The following is a 21,473-nucleotide window of genomic DNA, read 5'->3' as shown; positions in this document are numbered from 1 at the left end:
GAGAGAGGGAATTCGACAGAAACGTACCGATTTAGACGTTCAGATGAGAATTACTCGATGACGGAGGTTCTGCGACAACAGAAGAGCAAGTCAAAGAGAAACAGTACACCAGGGAGTTTCTGTGAGAAGAGATGAGGAATAGAGAACTTGATGTCTGGTACGTATTTGGGTGTTATGACTAGGGTTCATTCATAACTCCATTGACAAGAAAGGCGCCACTGTCAGGAATAAGAAAGGCGCCATTTTTTTGAACCAGGTGCGACTTGACACCTCTGCTAAGGGGAAACTGTAGCTTACCTGTATGCATCGTAAGCTTGCTTTTTCTCTTCAACCATTCAGATGCATTTCAATGGCTGCGATTGATTCTTATATAATGTTCTAGTTCTGAATTTTATTTTCTTCTTTAAAAACCACTTCATTTTTTATTTTATTTAATTATTTAATTATTTATTTCTGATTTGGCTCTCTCTATATTCGCATGATCGATACCAAACTCGAGTGTGAAGAGGCTACGCGACTCGAGGTATTAGCAATTAGAATTTGTTTATTTAATTGATAATTTGATATGCATTTTGATTAGATTAATTCATATTGATTTTCATTAGATTAATTGATGATTTGATCTGAATTTGGTTTATATTAATTGAGATACTATATAGACTATAATCAATTAGTAATAGACCTAAGACTTTTATGTGGTTGTCTAATTATTTTTTTTTACCTTCTAGGATTTTAAATATTGCAACTCTCCTGAAAAATTCCCGGATCTGCCATTGGTCGTGAGACACACCTAGAAGCCACTTAACAATATATTCATGTAAAAAAAATATTCATATATATATATATATATATATATATATATATATATATATATATATTGTAAACGGGGTGGGTTCAGATTTGGGGATTAGAATATCATCCCCACCCGCCTTGAACATTATACCCAAAAAAAATTTCCCATTGGCTTACCTTGGGAAACTTTTTCCCTCCACTTTGGAAAGCATTTAATGCAATTTTTTTTGTATTAACTTAACGATTAGCTGTCACTGGGTCTAGTCCTCGTGTTTTTTGTTTTAGATGTAGGTCCTTTGACATTTATTACTTTTTTGTTGTGTCGATTTTACCCTTTAAGGTAAATAACTTTAAGGTAAATAAGGAAAACACATTGAAAATCTAAATTTAATGCATTATTTCCTTGAAATTGAATTCCAAATTTTGAATTTTGAATTTTTTTTTTCCTTGATAATATTCCTAATATATAGATAAAATACAATTTAATCAATAAAAAGTAAAGACTCACAAATTATACCAATCGATCAGACAAGCACCCACATTAAATTATGTACCTGACATACAGGTAAATAATGTTATTACATACAGGTATATATGTACCTGCCTTACAGGTAAGTGTTTTTTTATTGAGTTTTCTTAAGCAGTTTTTTCTGGAGGTTCATACTTTTTCCAAAGAAATTTTGTATGGATTTTTATCTCAGTTGAGTTTAAAGATCCATACCAAGATATTATATGAGTTCAATTAGCTGGGCTAGAGGGTATAACTACCTAGACTAGAGGTAATTTATGGATTTAATTACTTGGACCAGAGGTAATTTATGGGTTTAATTACCTGCATACTGCATATGAGGTGTATGCATAGGTACCTTACCTATTGTTAAGGTATGAAGTTTTTATGAACTCTTATTACAAATTTTGATGTCGGTACCTTGGGAAAATTTCAGAATTCAATAAATAGATTTGCAATTAAATTCAAATCAAATATGATAATTAATATCCTACAAATCAATAACTTACTAGTTTTAGGAATTCATAATTTACCTTATTTATGTTTTAGGTGCATAACTGGAACAAAAAATAAAAAATAAAAAAAAGTAAATATCAATAAATTGAAATAGGCATGTAATCTTATGTGGCGCAAAAGTCAAAGGACTTGGATCAACAACAATTTCTGCGTGGATTGCACCCAAAATCTCTCCTCATAATTGGACTTATACCAAATTTTCTATATTTTAAAATACCACTTTTGACCCTTTAAAAGCTCTTTATAGTAATAAATTTTAATAATAAAAAATCAATGGTATTGTTGGAAAACTAGTCAACTTTTCATTCCTAATACTGCACAAACCAAACATGGTAATAGGAGAAAACAACATTTCCTAGTCATGATTTCCCAGTGTTTCCAAACATGGGAATGTACATCCTCTATTCCCATCTCGTGGGATTAGACATGAGAAGTTTATTCCCAAGAAGTTCAATCCGTGAACCAAATGGACCCTAATTTTGTCAATTTGATAAATTAACAATCACATACATCTTTTTAACCTAAACCAAATTTGTAAATTGAGGTTTTTAACGGATTTTACATAAAAGTTAAAAAAATGTTCATGAATTTGTAACATATAAGAAAAATAGTGACTAAGTGCCAAAATGAATAATTAAATGTTTTCCGATCAAAACACTGGGACAAATTGTAGTTTACCATAATTATGTACATAAAGTGTAAACTCTCTTAAATGCTTAATTTACTTAATTATTCATTTCATCATACGACAAAATAAATAATAAATAAATAATTAATAAAAGTTAATGTGAAATGAATTTGATAGGTGGTCTAGATTCCCATATGAAATTAATAACTTTTGATTAAGCATAGCATCCACAATTATGGTCCTTATGTTTTAAAATTTAGCTAAAAACACTAGAAAGTTATTTTAGGAGCTCCTTATAAAATTTCAACTTCAATCATGCTCTCTAATTTAGGGAATCATAAATGATTTAATATTTTTTTTAGTTTAGCATAAATGTTTCTCTTCATATAAAATAATAATCACTACTACAAAAAGTGAAAAAGACGACCAGAAAAAGACGACGGTAGAACAAAAAACCGTCGTTGTTTTAAAAAAGACGACGGTAACAAAAAACCATCGTGGATAAGTGACTTAAACAACTAAAAAACGGAGGTACTGTTGAATTTTTTTTATAACGACGCACACAAATAAAAAAGCGTCGTCTTATTAAAAAGGTTTTCTTCATAGTTAAAATCTGACAAAAAAACAACGACAGCAGGTATGACAAGCGTCGTCTTTTAAAAATCAAGTGTCCTTTTTTTGGTAAAGACATGGTTGTTTTGAAAGAACTGTCGTCTATTATATGTAAAGATGATGGTTTTTTTTAAAGAACTGACGTCTATTATAAGTAAAGATGACAGTTTTTTTTTTAAAAAGAGTCGTCTGTTATATGTAAAGATGACGGTTTTTTTTTATAAAAATGGTCATCTATTATGAAGTAAAGACGACCCTTTTTATATGGAAAGGGTCGTCTATTATGAAGTAAAGATGACGGTTTTTTTTTATAAAAAGCGTCGTCTTTTAAAACACGCTAAAAAAAGGCCGCTTAAGTGAATTCGCGCTCGACAAATTTTCAAATTTTCCCCCGTCTTTGAAAACCTTATCTCTCATTAACAAGCGTCGTCTTTTAAAACACGCTAAAAAAAGGCCACTTAACTGAATTCGCGCTCGACAAATTTTCAGATTTTCCCCCGTCTCTGAAAACTTTATCTCTCCCTCTTTGAAACCTCATGAGCTCCTCTCTTCTTGAAACCCTCCTGAGCTATCTGAAACACTCCATCTCTCACCTTTCTACTCCTCATACGTACCTACCAGCCATCGACGCCATCGACGCCATCGACGCAGCGACGCCGTCAACGCCATCGTTCTTCGCATCAGTCATCACCAGCCGCCATCGACGCCATATTCACATTCAACGACGACGATGTCCTTGAAAACAGAGCTAGAGACCTTGTGAGATGGGAAAATCCTAGAACATCAGATATGGTCTTCGATGTCGCCTGAGGTTCGATGACAGATCTCCATCGCGCCTTCTTGGTGAGCTCTCGCCATCCACGTCACAAAAGCAACTCTAAGTTAGTCAAAATGTTCTTCTGTATTGTGTTACAAATGAACTTTTCCTGCATAAGCTTATGCTTGTATAGATGATGCATATTTTTTGTTAGTTAAGATGACCTTGAAAACAGATCTAGAGACCTTGCGAGATGGGAAAATCCTAGAACATCAGATTTGGTCTTCGATGTCGCCTGAGGTTCAATGACAGATCTCCATCACGCCTTCTTGGTGAGCTCGCCATCCACGTCACAAAAGCAACTCTAAGTTAGTCAAAATGTTCTTTTGTATTGTGTTACAAATGAACTTTTCCTGCATAAGCTTATGCTTGTATAGATGATGCATATTTTTTGTTAGTTAAGATGACAGCAAGATAATGTAATCTTATTGTGGTTTTTGATTACTCAGGTAAGATGACATGGCAAATAGGTGCTGCAGCTTATATCGAGTGCAGCTCAAAGGCCCAGTTGGTAGGCAACTTAGAAGAATATAAGATCCATTTGACCAAGATGACTTAGAACACTACTCCAAGACGACAGCTGAATGTGGAGAACAAGTACCAATTGTGGAAGATACAACAACCATAGGTTAATGCTTTGGATATGGTATTTTGTAATTATAGATTATAATGTTATAAATATGGTATTTTGTATAGATATAGTAAGAATCAAGATTGGTAAACAATGTAATTACAATTGAATCTTCAAGTTTTATGAAAGAAATAATTTTTTAGAATATCTAAAATGAAATTAGTACATCATTTTTACAGATAATAAACGGCGGTGTTTTGGAACAGAACCGTCTTTTTTAGATTTAATAGATGTCTTTGGATATAATAAACGACGGTTTTTTCAGAAAAAGTGTCGTCTTTACATGTAATAGACGACGGTTCTTTTAAAAATCGTCATTTTTACATATAATAGATGACGGTTAATTACCGTCGTAGTTTGACTTTCAAAAAGATGACGGTCGATTTAACGACGGTTTGAAAAAGAAAAAGACGACGGTGTTTCCCCGTCGTCTATTTCTATTTTTGTAGTAGTGAATAATAATTAGTTAGCATTAAATAAATACTTAAAGTAGCATTGAAGTAAAGAAACATTTAATTATAGGGAGCCACTGAGAGTCCTTTCTCTCTCATAAATATGAGGAGAAAGAAAAGACTCATAATGGCTCCCTAGAATTTAATGTTGCTTTGTTTATGTATATTTTAATCCTTTATTAATGTTAAATTTTTTTTTTAGATCCTTGTCTATTGAGAGGGGCAATAATATATTAAACTCACACACACTGCACGAATGCTAGGACTCGAATCCACAACCTTGCATGGGAAAACAATTACTCCAAACCACTACACTAGTGTGTCCAAACCACAACTATTTTTTATATATTAATTTCTCTAGAGATTGACTGTTTATTTAGAATTAAAAAAGAATGATAGCATTTATGACTACCTAAACAAGTGAGTATGATTTTCATAAATGGATGGACCAGACCCAGATTTAATAATTTTCATAAATAGATGGAGCCGACCTGATTTATTTATTAAATGAGCCGACTCTAACCGTGTTGAGCCAATCCAACACAACTTGTTTGACACCTCTACTAGTCTAACAAAATCCTGGGAAAAACTATAGTGATACATCATACACGATATTTTCTTTTAATGCCTCGTGTGTTTTTTTGTTTGAGCTGGGAAGGGAGGAATGAAAATGCGATAGCTTCCCATACTAACTTTAAAAAATTAAAATTTTATCACTAAGTTTGTGATATAGTAATTGGCCTCTACTTTTCTAAAAATAATTTTAAAAATTGCATTTATGTGTTCCATAGAGCCTTGACCAGCCCACCATTTTAGGTATAAATCAGCCTATCAATGCAACCACAACTCTGCAAACAAACTCTAACACGTGTTGATTCATGATTTAAGCACTCGTAATCTATGATTTCTAGACGTAAGCCCATTGACTTTTCCATTTGTAGATTAAACCCAATTTTAAAATATGTAGTTACATAGTGTTAAGTTCACCCATATTTTCTAGATTATGTATCGTATAGGTTTTGCCATAACCGTTAACTCTACCTAAATTTCCTCCGGCTTATGCACTTAACCTAAATAATAATAATACTATGTGCAACTCGGTAATATGTATAACAATAATACACCTACTTAATCATGAAACCTACTTATTACAAATAAAACTGTTTAAATTATAAATTATAGTATGCATGGAAAGAAAATGCAAATACTTCCAAACAACACGCTGTAAATACCACGAGGTGTCTCCACACCCGAAGGGTGAGATTAATCCCCGCTCGGGGTTTGGCTTGCCCCTGACCACAAAGTGCTTTCAACGGGTTTCGAACCCCTGCCAATGCCATTGATGCATTAGTTAGCTCGCCAGTTGGAGGTGGCAGTTTGCCAACCGTACCACACCTTGTGGTTTTTAGGTAATCAATATTAGTTTACCTATATTAATATGTATACATTACCGGAGCTAATTTTCTCACTCTCCTTTTCTCCACTTACACTCTCTTTTACTTTTTAATACTTTTTAATTAATTTTGTTCTTTTTTGTTCTTTCTCTTTCTTATTCTATCCTTACCCTACATTAAGGTTTTGATAACTGAAATTAAGAAAAGTTAACAGAAAAAAAAAAAAAAAAGTCACAACGTTAACTAGGATTAATGCGATAAGCAAAGTTTGTGCACTTCCAAAACTGAGCATTTTCCCTATAGCTCCAAATTGCATGCTAGGGGTCTTCAAAACCCACCCACACACCTCTAGCAAATTGGGGAAGTCACTATTTTCTGCAGAAAAAGATTGCTTGCAGTTGGTAAAATATTTAAACTCTCCAAATGAAAATTTTAACTTTATTTGTTACCTTCATCTTCAACATCTTTTTCCAAAAAAGCTATTGGGCATTTTGGTCAGACGACCTCATTCCACCATCCTTCTCACATTGTCTTAAGGCTACACGATAATCAGTTTTTACAATATATTTTCCATTTTTGGAATAGAACCAGTATCTACTATATCCTTCACGCATGTTTTGCCACCATGGCTTTGTTGAAAGCTATAGTGTTAATTATTTCTTACTTGATTAAAGGAAAAAAAATGTTGAAAATGGAGTGCAAGTTGAAAAATTAAGTATAAAGAAAAAGATAATAATATAAAAGTGAAGTAAAAAGTATTAAAAGTAAATGGGTGTGTAAGTGAAGAAAAGGGGAGTGGGAAAATCAGCTCCCTACATTATAGCTAAAAAAATATGTGTAAATAAATTTCAAACAAGAACATAGAAAATAAGAGCATGTTATAATAAATTATAGGGAGAAAGAACGTGTTATTGCCCCTTGATCAATTAATGAATTAATTTCAAGGCATTAACATATATGAACAAAGGACTTGTAATTCAAAATAGTCAAAAACATTTATCTATGCACTCAAGGTGTAGGTTTGATTTCCCCCCCTCCTCAATATCTCTTGTGAAAACTAAAAAGCACAACATTTAAGAAAGTTTGTAGGGAGGATGGTAGTGTGAATACTTTGCCCCGTTATGGACGGCACATAAAGAAACTAGAAAAATGGTCCTCCAAATACGACATTAGACGTACAAGAAAACGACAGGAGCACGGGTCAAAAACAAAACACGGGGTGTCGTGATGATTCAAGAAGTCATTCCCCAACAAACAACTGGATCACAGACGTACCACCGCCATACAATTTCTTCCTCAAAATCTGACCCCGAAAAAAAAATAAAAAATTTCTTCCTCAAAATATATAACCAAAAATTAAATATATAAAATTTGTTCCTCAAAATAAATTTATATATATATATATCAAACAAATATCCCTAGTAGGACACAAAAGGAATTAAACTTTTTTATTTCACAGGGGATGATGACGATGATGGAAGGCTCCTCCATACCTCCTTTGCTTATCCGCAACCTCATATCCTCCATTTTTATCTTCGCAGACAAATCCCTCTTGAACTTGTCCCAGAAATCCAAGCTCCTCCAGCTCATACGCTGCGTTTTGGTCAATTCCTTCCTCTTCTTCCTGCGCTTGCTCCCTCCTTTAAACCTCAGCGACGACGACGTTCCCTATCGAAAGGGTCACAATAAGAAGTCTTCGAACATACATGAATATGAGTTTCAAAGACCGTCAAGCGTTGCCGTCGCTAATACTGGTAGCGGCGGCAGCGCTGGCTCGGCTATCGGCCGAGCGCTTTCGCAGCTCTTGTCGCTCATGAACGACATCCCCGTGAGCTCCCGCAAGTACCAAGTTGTTCGGTCTTTAGCGGAGACCCTCATCGAGGATAACCATAAAGAGGGCGTAGAGGCTTTGAGTCAAGTCAACCGTACGGTTCTCTCCGCGGCTTTTTCCCGAACGCTTGGGCAGCTGGAAGCCACCGCCGCTCTCGAACAACAAGTACACGGCGGCGTGAGTGACGGCGGCGATTTGGTGGGGCCCGCTCGGCCGGCGGAGTACCGGTTGAGCCGGGTTCTGCGGGCGGTTCGGTCGATTGGCGACGTGGCGTGGCTGGGGGCAGCGAGGGCTAGTGGGTCGAGGAGCTCGGCGGAGAAGCTGGCGGCTGAGGTGCTTTGGCTGGCGGAGAAGTTGGCGGCGTGTGGATATGGGGATGAAGCTGTGGTGAGATGGGCTTCAGCTTCTAATTTGGCTTGGCTCTCTGTTTCGGTTGAGCCAAGCTTACAAGCTTCCTTGGTCAAGGTTTCGGGTACGTCCTTCTACTTCAAAGACTGTATTTATTTATTTATTTTAAGAAGATAACCAAAAATAAATTTTATTTCTTTTTTCATTCAAGATAATTCAGTTTCTTTGGCATTGGCGTGTGACATAAAAGGATATGACAGAAACCGCACCTAAAATTGCAAAAACACTTTAAAGTTGAATAATAAAGTTGCAGAATTTAAAAACTTGAATATGGAAATTTGTCCTTTCTGTGGTAGAAAAAATTATTGAGTCCTTGTAGTTGTCTATGTGACAAAATTTGGTCCAAAGGTTAAATTAATAAGGAGATTTGTACAACTTGGAATTCTTGATTGAATAAATTCCCTCGTTTGGTCGAGATTTTCTTAAAATATCATTATTTTCTTTTTGTCAAATATAGAATAGGAAATTTGAAGCGACGTTTTACATATTCGGGCATATCAGTTTTCCATTACCATAGAATATGCCATTCGTAGGGATTTATACTTATGCATTATGCTTGCATCGCTGCACCTGGCATCCAATCAAAAATCACAGCCTTTGACTATAATAACATTTAAATATGCATCTATAATTTTCCTTGATTGCCGTCGTAGCAGTACTCATTTTCTTGATCCTTCTTCCTATTTTTACTTTTTGTTCCGTCCTTATCCATTAAGATGAATGAGATTGCGTCTAAGAAGAGCAGAAACTAGGTGCAAAGTTCATAATAATGGACCGCCATCTCTCGTTTGACTTTTCAACTCGTGAAGATAAACAACTTTTCAATCTTTATCACCGTTCATTTATTTATTTCATACGAGTGATATTGAATAAAGGGAAATTAAATTTAGGATCTCTGGTGTAGGACTACAAAACCACGGAAATATTTGTGATTATCACTTTACCTCAAAGGATATGCTTACCACTCTTCTTAATACTTGACAAACTAATATCGATTCACAAGACGTGTGTGTAGATACCTTGATGCACAAATTGACCAAAATATTCCGGAATTTGAGATTGTTAACGAACGGAAATCACAAGAGTATTCTTAACCAAATTAAAACCACCCTTAGGAAAAACAAAACAAAAGGAAATCACTCGACTTACCTTGACCTATATCATAAAACATAAACACGATTAGTTGATTGTAATTAAAAAAACCAAGAAAGAAAAACTAGTACTGAAATCTTTATGCATATATACCTGTACATTTTTTTGGCCTCACATAAATACATGTAATTTGCAAATTTTAAGTACACATGAATTTTTTTTCTTTTTGTTTTTTCAATTATCATTTGGTCAGGAATAAAAAAATTACCACATTCACAGTTCACTGCGAGAGGGAGGGGATCCAAATTCAATTGGTTTACATGTACATTAACTAAGAAGATAAAATTATATTTCTGTTGTTGATTTGGTGCGCAGCATTATTGTTCAAGCATGCCAAAGATATGGGAATGGATGCAGCTGATGATGATGAAAGAAAAGAGCAACAGAAGCAAAGGAAGATGCAGATGCTAATGTCGTGGCTGCCATTGCTATGCAGAGCCAGCAACGGTACCGATGTCCCGGTTTTGAGCATTCGGGAGAGGGCTGAGCTGGAGAGAGTGTTGGAAGATACCATAGAGATGCTGGAAAAGGAAGAAGATCAAGAGAAAGTGTTATCCTTGTGGCTCCACCATTTCACATATTGCTCCTCCTCTGATTGGCCCAATCTCCATGCCTCCTATGCCCGCTGGTGCAATGCTTCCCGGAAGCTCTTGCTTCACCACCATGATATATAATCTAACAATTTATTAGTATAGTTGTATATTGATAATGCCTATTATATATGTGTATTTCTCTTATTAAATGGCAGTGAAAAGAAAGAGGGAGGCCCCGGGGTAGAGTTGGAATTAATGCAACCCAAGTGTACGAAAATATTTATTTATTTATTTATTTATTTCGTGTATGGAAATACTTTGTAAGCAAAGAAGTTTATGAATGCATGTTCTTCAAAATAGATAAGTTTCTTTCAAGACTCTGTTTCTGATCGTTCACCAACATCAATTCAACGTGGAGTTATTTAATTGGTGTGAGTTGCTACTTTTTTTTTTTTTTTTTTTTAATTGCTCAGAAAAGGTTGGTGTGAGTTGCTGCTGAACTCGAACCAAACATATATCACAAAAAAGAGACTTTAAAGATAAAGATTTAAAGAAGATAGAATCTGGTTCTCCACCACTCCCCAAAGTAATCGAACATACAGCTATAAAATTCACAAAGAGCAGCTTAGAGTTAGACACAAGACAACCCACCAATGCCACATTGCTAGCTAGGTACTAACTGTTATTCCACTACTTAGACTTTTAATTAAAAATTAATCCTCTCTTAATATATATATCATTAGCATTCTCATTCCCTTAAGTTTGATACTAACTAGCAATTGCCAATTGCCTGTTGGTTATGGCAGGAAGAAAAGAGAGGTGCAGTTGGTGTGGAGTGAAACTTGTGGTGCCAGCAGAAGCACAAACCATTCAGTGTGGTGCGTGCCACCGCGTCACCCGCGTTAATCAACCCTCCATTAATTTTAATCCTTTGATTCAAGCCACCCATAATTCCATCAACCAAGCTGTCGGCCGTTTACGAACCCTAATGTTCAATGCCGCAGCCTCCCCAAGTAGTAGTACAGGTACCGGTTGGTGTTCGGGGGCACCAGCCGCTGCCTGGGGTTATTACAATCCTCCTCCTCCTCCTCCTCCTCCTCCTTTTCAGCCGTCCAGGCCATCAGTACCAAAACCCTTGATGCCTCCTTCCGCGTATGGAAGAAAGCGGGCGTTGCTTTGCGGAGTGAGCTACCATGGGCGGAGCTACAACCTCAACGGAACCGTGAACGACGTTAATTGCATGAAATACTTTCTTGTTGACAGACGGGGGTTTCCAGCTGACTCCATACTTATGCTTACAGGTGCGTAATTAACCTTTTTGGAGTGCGAAAAACAGTCCTCATTAATAGATCAAAATTTCACCATAAAAATATATTAATATGTGATGCAGAATATGAGGCAGACCCTTATAGGATCCCAACAAAGCAAAACATACGAATGGCGCTGCAGTGGTTGGTCCAGGGCTGCCGATCAGGAGACTCATTGGTGTTTCACTTCTCCGGCCATGGCTCAACCCAGCCTGACTACAACATGGATGAGATTGATGGCTCTGACGAAACGCTGTGCCCTGTGGATTTTGAGACCCAAGGGATGATCCTTGATGATGAAATTAATGCCACCATTGTTAGGCCACTGCCCCATGGCGCCAAACTTCATGCCATTATCGATGCCTGCCATAGTGGCACTGTTCTTGATCTGCCCTTTCTTTGCAGAATGAACAGGTAATTAATTAGTAGATAATTACATGTTTTAGTTATCTAAGGTCACGTCTGGGACTTCTTATGGAAAGGCTAAAAACGTTTTCTGATAACTAAAAACACTTCTAATAGTGTTTGGTATAACAACTTAAAAGTGGTTTTTGGATCATAAAAACACTTTCAAGGTGCTTCTCCAAAATCACTTTCACTTTTAATAAAAAAAATTGGTATTCTTCTACTATAAGAACTTCTAGAGAAAACGTCTATGAGCAGGAGTGGTTCTTACAAAATTAGTCCCAAACGTCTATGAATAAGGTCAACTTGCAATCAATAAGGTCATCAATTTCTTAATTAAACCCGACGAATGATTATGCTCAACAGATTAAGAAATTAAAATGGTATATATTATTAACTTGGCTTGATTCAATATGTAGAGAAGGATACTATGTGTGGGAAGATCATGGACGATTCTCATCTGTTTATAAGGGTACAAGTGGTGGACTAGCTGTCTCTATAAGCGCTTGTGACGATCACCAAACCTCTTCAGACACTACTGTGAGTGTAATAAAATATTATTGACGATTAATTAGTCACCCACAACTTTAATTTGGAGTTTCTGTTTACTAATAAGTTAACAAAAGTTAAATTTTTTTTTAAAAAAATATAGTAGAAAAACTTTAGGGCCTGTTTGGTATCTTACTTGGATCCAATTTTAGAAAATTTTCATCTTCTTTGTTTCCAACTCGATTGTGCAGGCTTTCTCAGGAGACACTTCAACGGGTGCCTTGACTTATAGCTTCATACAAGCAGTGGAAAATGACCGTGGATTAACATATGGAAATTTGCTTAATGCTATGCGCCAAATAATTCGTGAGGCTAGGTCTGGCATACGCTTAAAAGGGCCAATTGCAGCTTTTGTCAATAAAGTATTTGGTACCGAGTTTCCACAAGTATGTATACATATTTTAGATTCGTGTATATTTCACTAAAACTCTTTTTTTATGACATTGTAATCACATCTCTAATAAGGATATATCTATTTGTATAGACGAGTCTCGTTAAGATTAGGGATCTGATTTACAATGTGATTCAAGTTAGTTGGTTAATAAAATATAGATGTGAAAAACATTAATGTACATTTCCATGATGCGAGTAATTTACATACATTTCAAAACTGGATGCAATATTTAACATTACATGTAAATCATATCAAATTATCTGTAAAATAGTACTTCATTACAAGTTCAGTGTAATATTCTTCATTAAAAAAAATTCTTAAAAAAGGTTTGTTTTATTTGCAGGAGCCCCAACTGACGTCATCCGAGAAATTTGACATTTATTCCAAACAATTTGTACTGTAGTTGTAATAATCTATTCTCTGTGTGAGAAGTAAACTAAGTCTATATAAGGCTAGCTACTCAGTTAGTCTGACAATCGAGCTTATTGGTGTAGAGACACTCGTCAAATCCCAGATGACATAATCCAGTTTTTGTACTTGTTACTTATCCTTTTTTAATAAAATACTATCGCTATTTTCTGAAGGAAAAAAAAAAGTCTATACACAGTTGTTATATCTTGACAGTTCTTTTGTAATGGATATATCTTGATTATTAAAGTAAATAGATGTTTATGATTTTATTATTTTACATCACAAAATGTGATAGCCGATCTTGTTATAAATATAACATTCTTTCAGATTTACGAATACAAAGTCGTTGGATCATTTTCTCTATTTTTTATTTTTTATTTTTTATTTTTTATTTTTATTTTTTTTATAAATAGAATGTTTTAATTGTTTAGTTCTGTACACTCCAATACGTACAAATAATTGTTTTTTTTCAGTTTAGTGGTAATTGTGATGACGTTTTCTTTCCAACTAATATGGAGGTGAAAAACTATGTATTTATGATAGCTTGATATAGTTGTGGTTGTGAACATTATTTCTTTTATTCATTCATGAAGACGTTATTTTTCTCTTTATATTCAACATGCCCGTTGTTTACACTACTACAAAATAGCGAATCCACGACACCAAAAAGACGACAGTTCGGCTTAAAACCGTCGTCGTGTTTTAAAAGACGATGGTTTTACAAAACTGTCGTGGTATATCATCTTATACACCACTAAAATCGATTTGCCTTGTTTGGATTTTTAAAACACGAAGTTTGTAAATAAGAAATGTTATCTTTTAAAACACTCTGAGGTTGTCTCATTTTTAAAACATGACACTTGTGAATATAAAGGTCGTCTTTTAAAACACGCTAGGCTGCTTAAGTGAGTTCTCTCTCGACCTAAATTTTTCAAATTTCCCCAAAGCTTGAAAACGTTCCAATTTTAGAAGTAAATGGAATACAATCGGTTCTTAAGCCTCCCACTCACTTTGGATCTTAGTTACAACAAACTGACTCGGTCTATTTTGGCAGAGTTTGAGAATATGAGGATGCTCCACACGATGAACTTGAGAACCAACAATCTATCTGGAGATATACCCCCCCTAAAGCTGTTTCGAAGATAGAAAAAAAAATTTCAAAAATTGGATGCCAGTAGTCAATATCGAAAGCCAAACCTCCAACACCTATGAATTTCTTTACGAATCCATCGTAGAAAAAATGATACTTCTTTTCTATTTGCATAAACAACTTATTTAGAGGCATCAAAACTTTTTTTTTGTTGAGATATTTAGTCATATACCCATTCTTAGCACTAATAATATAGATAAACCATATATCATTTAATTTCTATAAACAAACCCAAAAAAAACCCAAAAAATGACAGCTGACCCTATTGAATTTAATTTTAATTATTAAATTACTTTGATGTCCTATTGAGTGTTTTGGGTATTTTTATGAGGTTTTGGGGTTGGGTTTGTTTTAAGAAATCAATGGCAGTTTTGTAATATAAAAAAAGTTAAAAGTCTTTTTGTTATGTTGTAAATGGGCTTTGGGTGTGTTTCTAAAGTCCATTTCATATAAGGTTTTGTTATAATTTGGGCTTCTATATTGGGGTATAATAGTGAATTTCCCAAAAAATTATATATATATTTAAGAGCCGACGTTTTCTCTTTCTTTTTTGTTCGTCTCCTCTTCTCAAAACCCTAAGCCAAGCACCGCCATCACCTCCATCTTCTTCTCTATATCCATGGAGCATATGGAGCTTTCTGTTGAGGTGAACAATGATCTGCCCTGTCCACTGCCGGATCTTGCTGTTGAGGAGGACTACGATCTGGTAGTTGTTTGTGCAAATAATCTCGCGAGAGAATATTCGCTTCTAGATCCTTCAACGTTTGATCTTCCTTCTCTCTCTTCTCGATTCCTGTAAAAAAGACTGGAGTAAATAGACCACACCCAGGGGGTGTTGGCCAAAGGCCCTCCGATGCCTAAGTTAGTTCGAGTGTTTGTAGGAAAACAATAGCTAAGCAAAGGGTATGGAGTTGTATGTATGGTGTGAACCGAGTGGCCGGAGCCATGTGTGGTGGACGGAGCAGTGTGGAGAAAATATGGAGAGTGGAGAGTGGAGAGGGAGAGAGCTTTGGGTATTTTTCTTGGGTATTAGGAGTAGGTTTAGATGTAGGGTTTTTGAAGTCGTACCTTGAATGTTGAATGAAGTCATCTAAATTAATGATATTATCTCATTAATTATAAGATAATATCCTATAATTAAGATATTATCCCCTTATTAGGATAATATCCAAATTAATGATATTATCTTATTAAATAATGATAATATCTTATAATTAAGATATTATCCCTATTAATTAATTAACCAAATTAATTGGTTTAATTAATTAATTTAAGGGATAATCTTCTTTTCCACGTGGCATGCTATGATTGGAGACAAAAATATTTGCTCTCACAAATGCCCCCCCAGCTTTTGCATGGCGCTTATGTGGCATGTAGGAGATGAAATTATTTTTCGAGCTCTCCAACTGTGTCTGAGATTTCTTCTGTGAGTTGGACTCCTTTTGCAGATCGGATTCCCAACTGGGGTAGGCTTCTGACTGTTCTTGGAGTTGGGTTCCCAGTAAGAATGAGCTTGTGATTCCTTATTGACTCGGGTTGTCCAGCTTGTATAAATACAGGGCTTCTCTTCACTCTTCTTCACATAGCAAACTTAACTTCACTACTTTCTAGCTTGAGAGAGATCTTGGAGAATTTGTACTGCTTGTCGAAGAGAGGAGTTGCCGTGCATCCCAAAGTAAGTCGAGCACGTATATTTTTCCTTCATCTTCTATTTTTTGTGGCGAGGACCAGCTAGGTGGGACCAGGCTGGTTGTCGTCGTGACTGACGGCCAAAGACGGTTGGAGCGGTGGTGGCCGCTGGTGGCTGCTAAGCGAGTATTGGGAGGAAGTTGGTGGTCTACCCCTTGCCCAAGATGTTGAGAGATGAAAGCAAAATGGTCTAGACTCTGATGATCTGTTGGCTGGGCAAGAGGAGTGTCCTGCTGAACTCCCCTCAAAGAGGAAGGCCGATGTCAAGTCTTCAAGAACTCTAGCTGCTTCTTCACGGGCGAGGAATGTGTCTCCATTGAGGAAGAGCCAAAGCTCCCTTCTGCTGAGAAGACCCAAGTAGGAGCTATTCCCTCGTCATCTGCTAGGGTCAAACATCTCGTTGGTGCAAATAGCAAGAAGATTGGCGGTATGCGCATTATTAGGGATGTTCCCCTTAAGCCTCTTGCTGATGAGTTTGGAGATCGTGATATGCTCCGTGAAATAGTCCATGCACGATCTAGTTCATCTGTTGAGAGGCAAAGAGATGCATATATTCCTCTCCGAAGTTCAGGTCGTTTGCACCAGTCAAAGGATGGAGGTTGACCTGGGAGGTCTGCTTATCCACCAAACCGTCATGATCCAGCTGTTTGAGTCAAGAGCAGTCAAGCGTGGAGTTGATTCATCATCGCCAATTCCTTTGAAGGTGAGGTTCGCAGAGGCTTGTTGTGTAGATTTCAGCTGCACCAAAATGGATTCAGCTGCATCCTCAACTTGTGATACTCGCAAGTGCACGAGCCGTTCGGTAGTATAGCGTATGTAAGTGCGAGGTCGATCCCACGAGGATTGGTGATTGAATGATTCAATTCATTTTCCCTACACAAAACAGAAATGAAAAAGAAGGGAAATAAATAAAACAAGGAAGAAAGAAAATAACTAACTCAAGCAGATAAGTTCCCAAGTTCAATTAGATTAACGGATTGATTCTAGCTAATGTATGATTAAGCCATGGTGTGTGGTCATAACCTTGTGTTCCTAATTCCCTAATTTGATCATTTGTTGTCTAACCTAAAATTAAGCATTAGGAACCCATTAAGCATAGAAGAACAATTTAAACAACCAAGCATGTATCTAATCCCTGTTGTCGAATGTCCATACATACTCTTCCTATTCATAGTTCAATTCGAATTAAAGTATGGTGTCTACTCTTAATTCAAACCAAGATAGCTAACATGCAAGCCTAAATGGTGATCAATCATTCAAACTAGCATATTAACTTATAAGCATAATGAATAAGAACAAAAATCATAATTGAAACTTGGAAACTAATCAAACTTGAAACTAAAGAAAAGAATTTACATAACAATGAAAATTAAAGTAGAACTTGGAAAGACTTAAAGGAAAATTTCAGCACAAAGATCTCATTATAACAATTGAAAACTAGAAAGAGAAACTAAGAGAATTTGAGGGAGAGAAGGGAAGGGAGCTCTAGAGAAGTGTTTGAGAGCTCCCCCCCTTGGGGTGTGTTTACAAGCTTAGAGAACATCCCTATTTATAGGCCTAGGGGAAGTGAAAATCTGAATTCAATATGGCTAATGCATACAACACTTGTATTATAAAATCTTGAATTGGTTGATGCACTTCACCAATAAATCTCACCAGCAGCCCTAGCTCATCTTCATGTCACCATGACCAAGCTTCCAACCAGAAACAATAGCTCATCCTGAGGTCATCATGACCAGCAACTTCAAGGGCTTACAACTTGGGCTTCTCTTAAGCAAATGACGACTTTAAGATGTCCTTTGTGAAGTTCAGAATGTGTCTGATCCAACCACACAAGTATTGGCCCAATCCAAGCTCGGATGAAGAAGATAAGTCCGAAATGAAATTCTAACTCAGTTTGCTCGCTGACAAAAATCCATCCTGAGCATGGATCTGTGTTTGCTAGGTGACGGACTCCAGATTTATCCAATGGGGCTGAAATTTGGATATGTTATAGTACACACCCATTGGAACAACTTTCATGAAGGATTCTGCCTCATCCGAGCTATATAGGTCGCTGAAACAAAGCTTGCAATATGACCTACGGAACTGGACTGGCAGGGGGCTGTAGCCAAAAATGAGTTTGTCTTTAAGCTCTTCTTCCCTTCATCCAAATTAGGCCTTAACATGCTTGAATTGCATGAATTATGCTCTCATGCTCCTTTGGCCTACAAAACACACAAAGGGAGGCAAATAACATAGAAATCTAGGAAACTAAGCAAAAGAAGTAAGTAAATAGGGCATGTATATTTATGAAATTATGAGCTTAACAAGGCTAAGAAAGGAAGAAAGTCATATGCCCGGGCAAAGGGTTCTTCTGCAACATCATCGGCTGATCTCAAGGTGAACAAGTCCAGCCTTGTAGAGGATGCATGCATGTTTGGCCTACGTCCGGAGACGTGCCGATGAGAGTGGCTGTTTGGCCTACATTCGGAGACGTGTCGATGAGAGTGGCTTGTTTGGCCTGCGCCTGGAGACGTGTTGATGAGTTTGGCCTACGTTTGGAGATGTGTTGATGAGAGTGGCCCATTTGGCCTATGTCCGGAGACGTGTTGATGAGTGTGGCCCATTTGGCCTATGTTCGGAGACGTGTCAATGAGAGTGGCCCGTTTGGCCTGCGCCCGAAGACGTGTCGATGAGAGTGGCCTTTTTGGCCTACGCCCGGAGACATGTTGATGAGAGTGGCTCGTTTGGCCTACGCCCAAAGACGTGTCGATGAGTGTGGCCCGTTTGGCCTACGTCCAGAGACGTGTCGATGGAAGTGGCCCGTTTGGCCTACGTCTGAAGACGTGTCGATGAGAGTGGCCTACATCCGGAGACGTGTCAATGAGAGTGGCCCGTTTGGCCTACGTCAGGAGACGTGTCGATGAGAGTGGCCCGTTTGGCCTACGCCCGGAGACGTGTTGATGAGTGTGGCCCGTTTGGCCTACGTCCGGAGATGTGTCGATGAGAGTGGCCCGTTTGGCCTACGTCCGGAGATGTGTCAATGAGAGTGGCCCGTTTGGCCTACACCCTGAGACGTGTCGATGAGTGTGGCCCGTTTGGCCTACGTCCAGAGACGTGTCAATTGCTTGGAAAGAAAAGCTTGAACTTGTATTGATTTCTATGTGACTACATTGCTTTATTGAACAAAAGAGATGAGTTGCACGGGTAACATCAAAAGTAACTTGGCTTCAATGAAAGTGAGGGAGGCTCGGCAGCTTGCTTGGAGGCGAGCTGATAGGTGAGGAGCTTCGTAGATAATACCCCTAGAGGTGATGGGCATTCCATTGTCTTGGAACTTCTTTCCCTTAAAAGATGATGCCAGGATCATCTTCCATGACTGGGTAGCTGGTGACGGCTTAGGAGACGAAAGTCGCTTGCTTGATCTTTCTCTTCTACTCCCTGGTGGTCAGCTTGGACTCTTGGAATCGGCTAGAATCATGTTGATCCGTATGACTTTTTTCATGGAGGCTCATTGGTAGCTGCATCACAATCCTTGATTTTTTGGATAGACCCCCTTGCAATGAATTCCGTGCAATGGCCATCTGTGACCAGCTCTTCGAGGTGCCTTTTCCAGGCGAAGCAGTTGTTTGTGTAATGACTGTGCCCTTCATGGAATGTGCAGTATCTACTGATATCTTTCTTGGTTGGGTTTCCCTTCAAAGGCGATGGTTTCTTCAACTAAGGCATGTCCTTTACTTGGGCTAGGATATGGTGAATCGGGATAGTGAACTTGGTGTAGCTCTCAGCTGCTGGAGCACCTCCTTGAGGTTGTGATCTGCGCTTGCCTTCATCCTTGTTGTTGCCGTTCCTTTGGCTTGCCTGCACAGTCGGTTTATCGGCTTGCTTGGCAGCCTTCTTTGCTGCAATCCGATCTTCGTCCCAAAGTGCGTAGCGCTCTGCTGTCACGAAAACTTCTACCAGTGTTTGGCAAGGAGAGATGGTCAGCTCGCGATATAACTCACACGCAGTTGGCAAGCCCCAATTGAAGGCAGAGGACGCAACTTGATCATCACATCCTACGATTTTTGCCCTCTCCACCCTGAACCTCTTGATGTAGTCTCGGAGGGATTCGTCGGACTTCTTGTGCAAGTTGAACAGATGGTCAGGGTTCTTCTTAATCGTCAGGTAAGAAGTGTATTCCATGGTGAAGACATAAGCAAGCTCCTTGAAGCTATCGATCGACCTGGATGGTAGGGTGTGGAACCAGTCCTGAGCTGCCCCTAGCAAAGTCATTGCAAACACTTTGCACATGTTCAAAGGCAGTTCGTTCCTGATTGGAGTGGTTGGTGTATTGCATAGTTCAAGTGATTGGATTTCACTCAAAACTCACCAAATGACTCCTCCCACAATATTATGATGTTGCCCAAGTTTTGGGCATGATCCGAAATCAATAGGAGTAAGAAATTGGACAATTCAAGTTCAAAGGCAGTTCATTCCTGATTGGAGTGGTTGGTGTATTGCATAGTTCTAGCGATTGGATTTCACTCAAAACTCACCAAATGACTCCTCCCACCATATTATGATGTCGCCCAAGTTTTGGGATCGATTTGAAATCAATAGGTGTAAGAAATTCAAAAATTCAAGTTCAAAGACAGTTCGTTCCTAACAGGAGTGGTTGTCGTATTGCATAGTTCTAGCGATTGGATTTCACTCAAAACTCACCATATGACTTTTGCCACCATAGTATGATGTTGCCCAAGTTTAGGGATCGATCCGAAATCAATAGGTGTAAGAAATGGGACAATTCAAGTTCAAAGGCTGTTCGTTCCTAACTGGAGTGGTTGGAGTATTGCACAGTTCTAGGGATTGGATTTCACTCAAAACTCACCAAATCACTCCTCCCACCACATTATGATGTTGCCCAAGTTTTGGGCTCGATCCGAAATCAATAGGTGTAAGAAATTGGACAATTCAAGTTCAACGGCAGTTCGTTCCTGATTGGAGTGATTGGTGTATTGCATAGTTCTAGCGATTGGATTTCACCCAAAACTCCCCAAATGACTCCTCCCACCATATTATGATGTCGCCCAAGTTTTGGGCTCGATCCCAAATCAATAGGTGTAAGAAATCAGACAATTCAAGTTCAACGGCAATTCGTTCCTAATTGGAGTGGTTGGTGTATTGTACAGTTCTAGCTATTGGATTTCATTTAAAACACACCAAATGACTCCTCTCACCATATTATGATGTTGCCCATGTTTTGGGCTTGATCCGAAATCAATAGGTGTAAGAAATTGGACAATTCAAGTTCAACGACAGTTCGTTCCGAA

The 21,473-nt window shown here is 37.7% G+C and overlaps 2 protein-coding genes across 2 annotated transcripts; both read left to right on the top strand.

The window, feature by feature from the left end:
• The first annotated feature begins 7,626 nt into the window (after nt 1–7,626).
• LOC110752917 (1,8-cineole synthase) lies at nt 7,627–10,649 on the top strand. Its single transcript, XM_021953684.2, has 2 exons — nt 7,627–8,653; nt 10,057–10,649. The coding sequence occupies exons 1-2, from the start codon at nt 7,813–7,815 to the stop codon at nt 10,413–10,415; spliced, it is 1,200 nt and encodes a 399-aa protein (XP_021809376.1). The 5' UTR covers nt 7,627–7,812; the 3' UTR covers nt 10,416–10,649.
• A 306-nt stretch (nt 10,650–10,955) lies between these two features.
• Nucleotides 10,956–13,612, top strand: LOC110752907 (metacaspase-1-like). Its single transcript, XM_021953662.2, has 5 exons — nt 10,956–11,575; nt 11,665–11,995; nt 12,406–12,526; nt 12,727–12,921; nt 13,273–13,612. Exons 1-5 carry the CDS (start codon nt 11,074–11,076, stop codon nt 13,330–13,332), a joined length of 1,209 nt encoding a protein of 402 aa, XP_021809354.1. The 5' UTR covers nt 10,956–11,073; the 3' UTR covers nt 13,333–13,612.
• The last annotated feature ends 7,861 nt before the right edge of the window (nt 13,613–21,473 follow it).

The sequence above is a fragment of the Prunus avium genome, chromosome 8 (assembly GCF_965620075.1).
Source record: "Prunus avium chromosome 8, drPruAviu1.hap1.1, whole genome shotgun sequence".
Classification (NCBI taxonomy): domain Eukaryota; kingdom Viridiplantae; phylum Streptophyta; class Magnoliopsida; order Rosales; family Rosaceae; genus Prunus; species Prunus avium.
The sequence above is the reverse complement of the archived record's forward strand: the minus strand, read 5'-3'. Positions and strand labels throughout refer to the sequence as shown.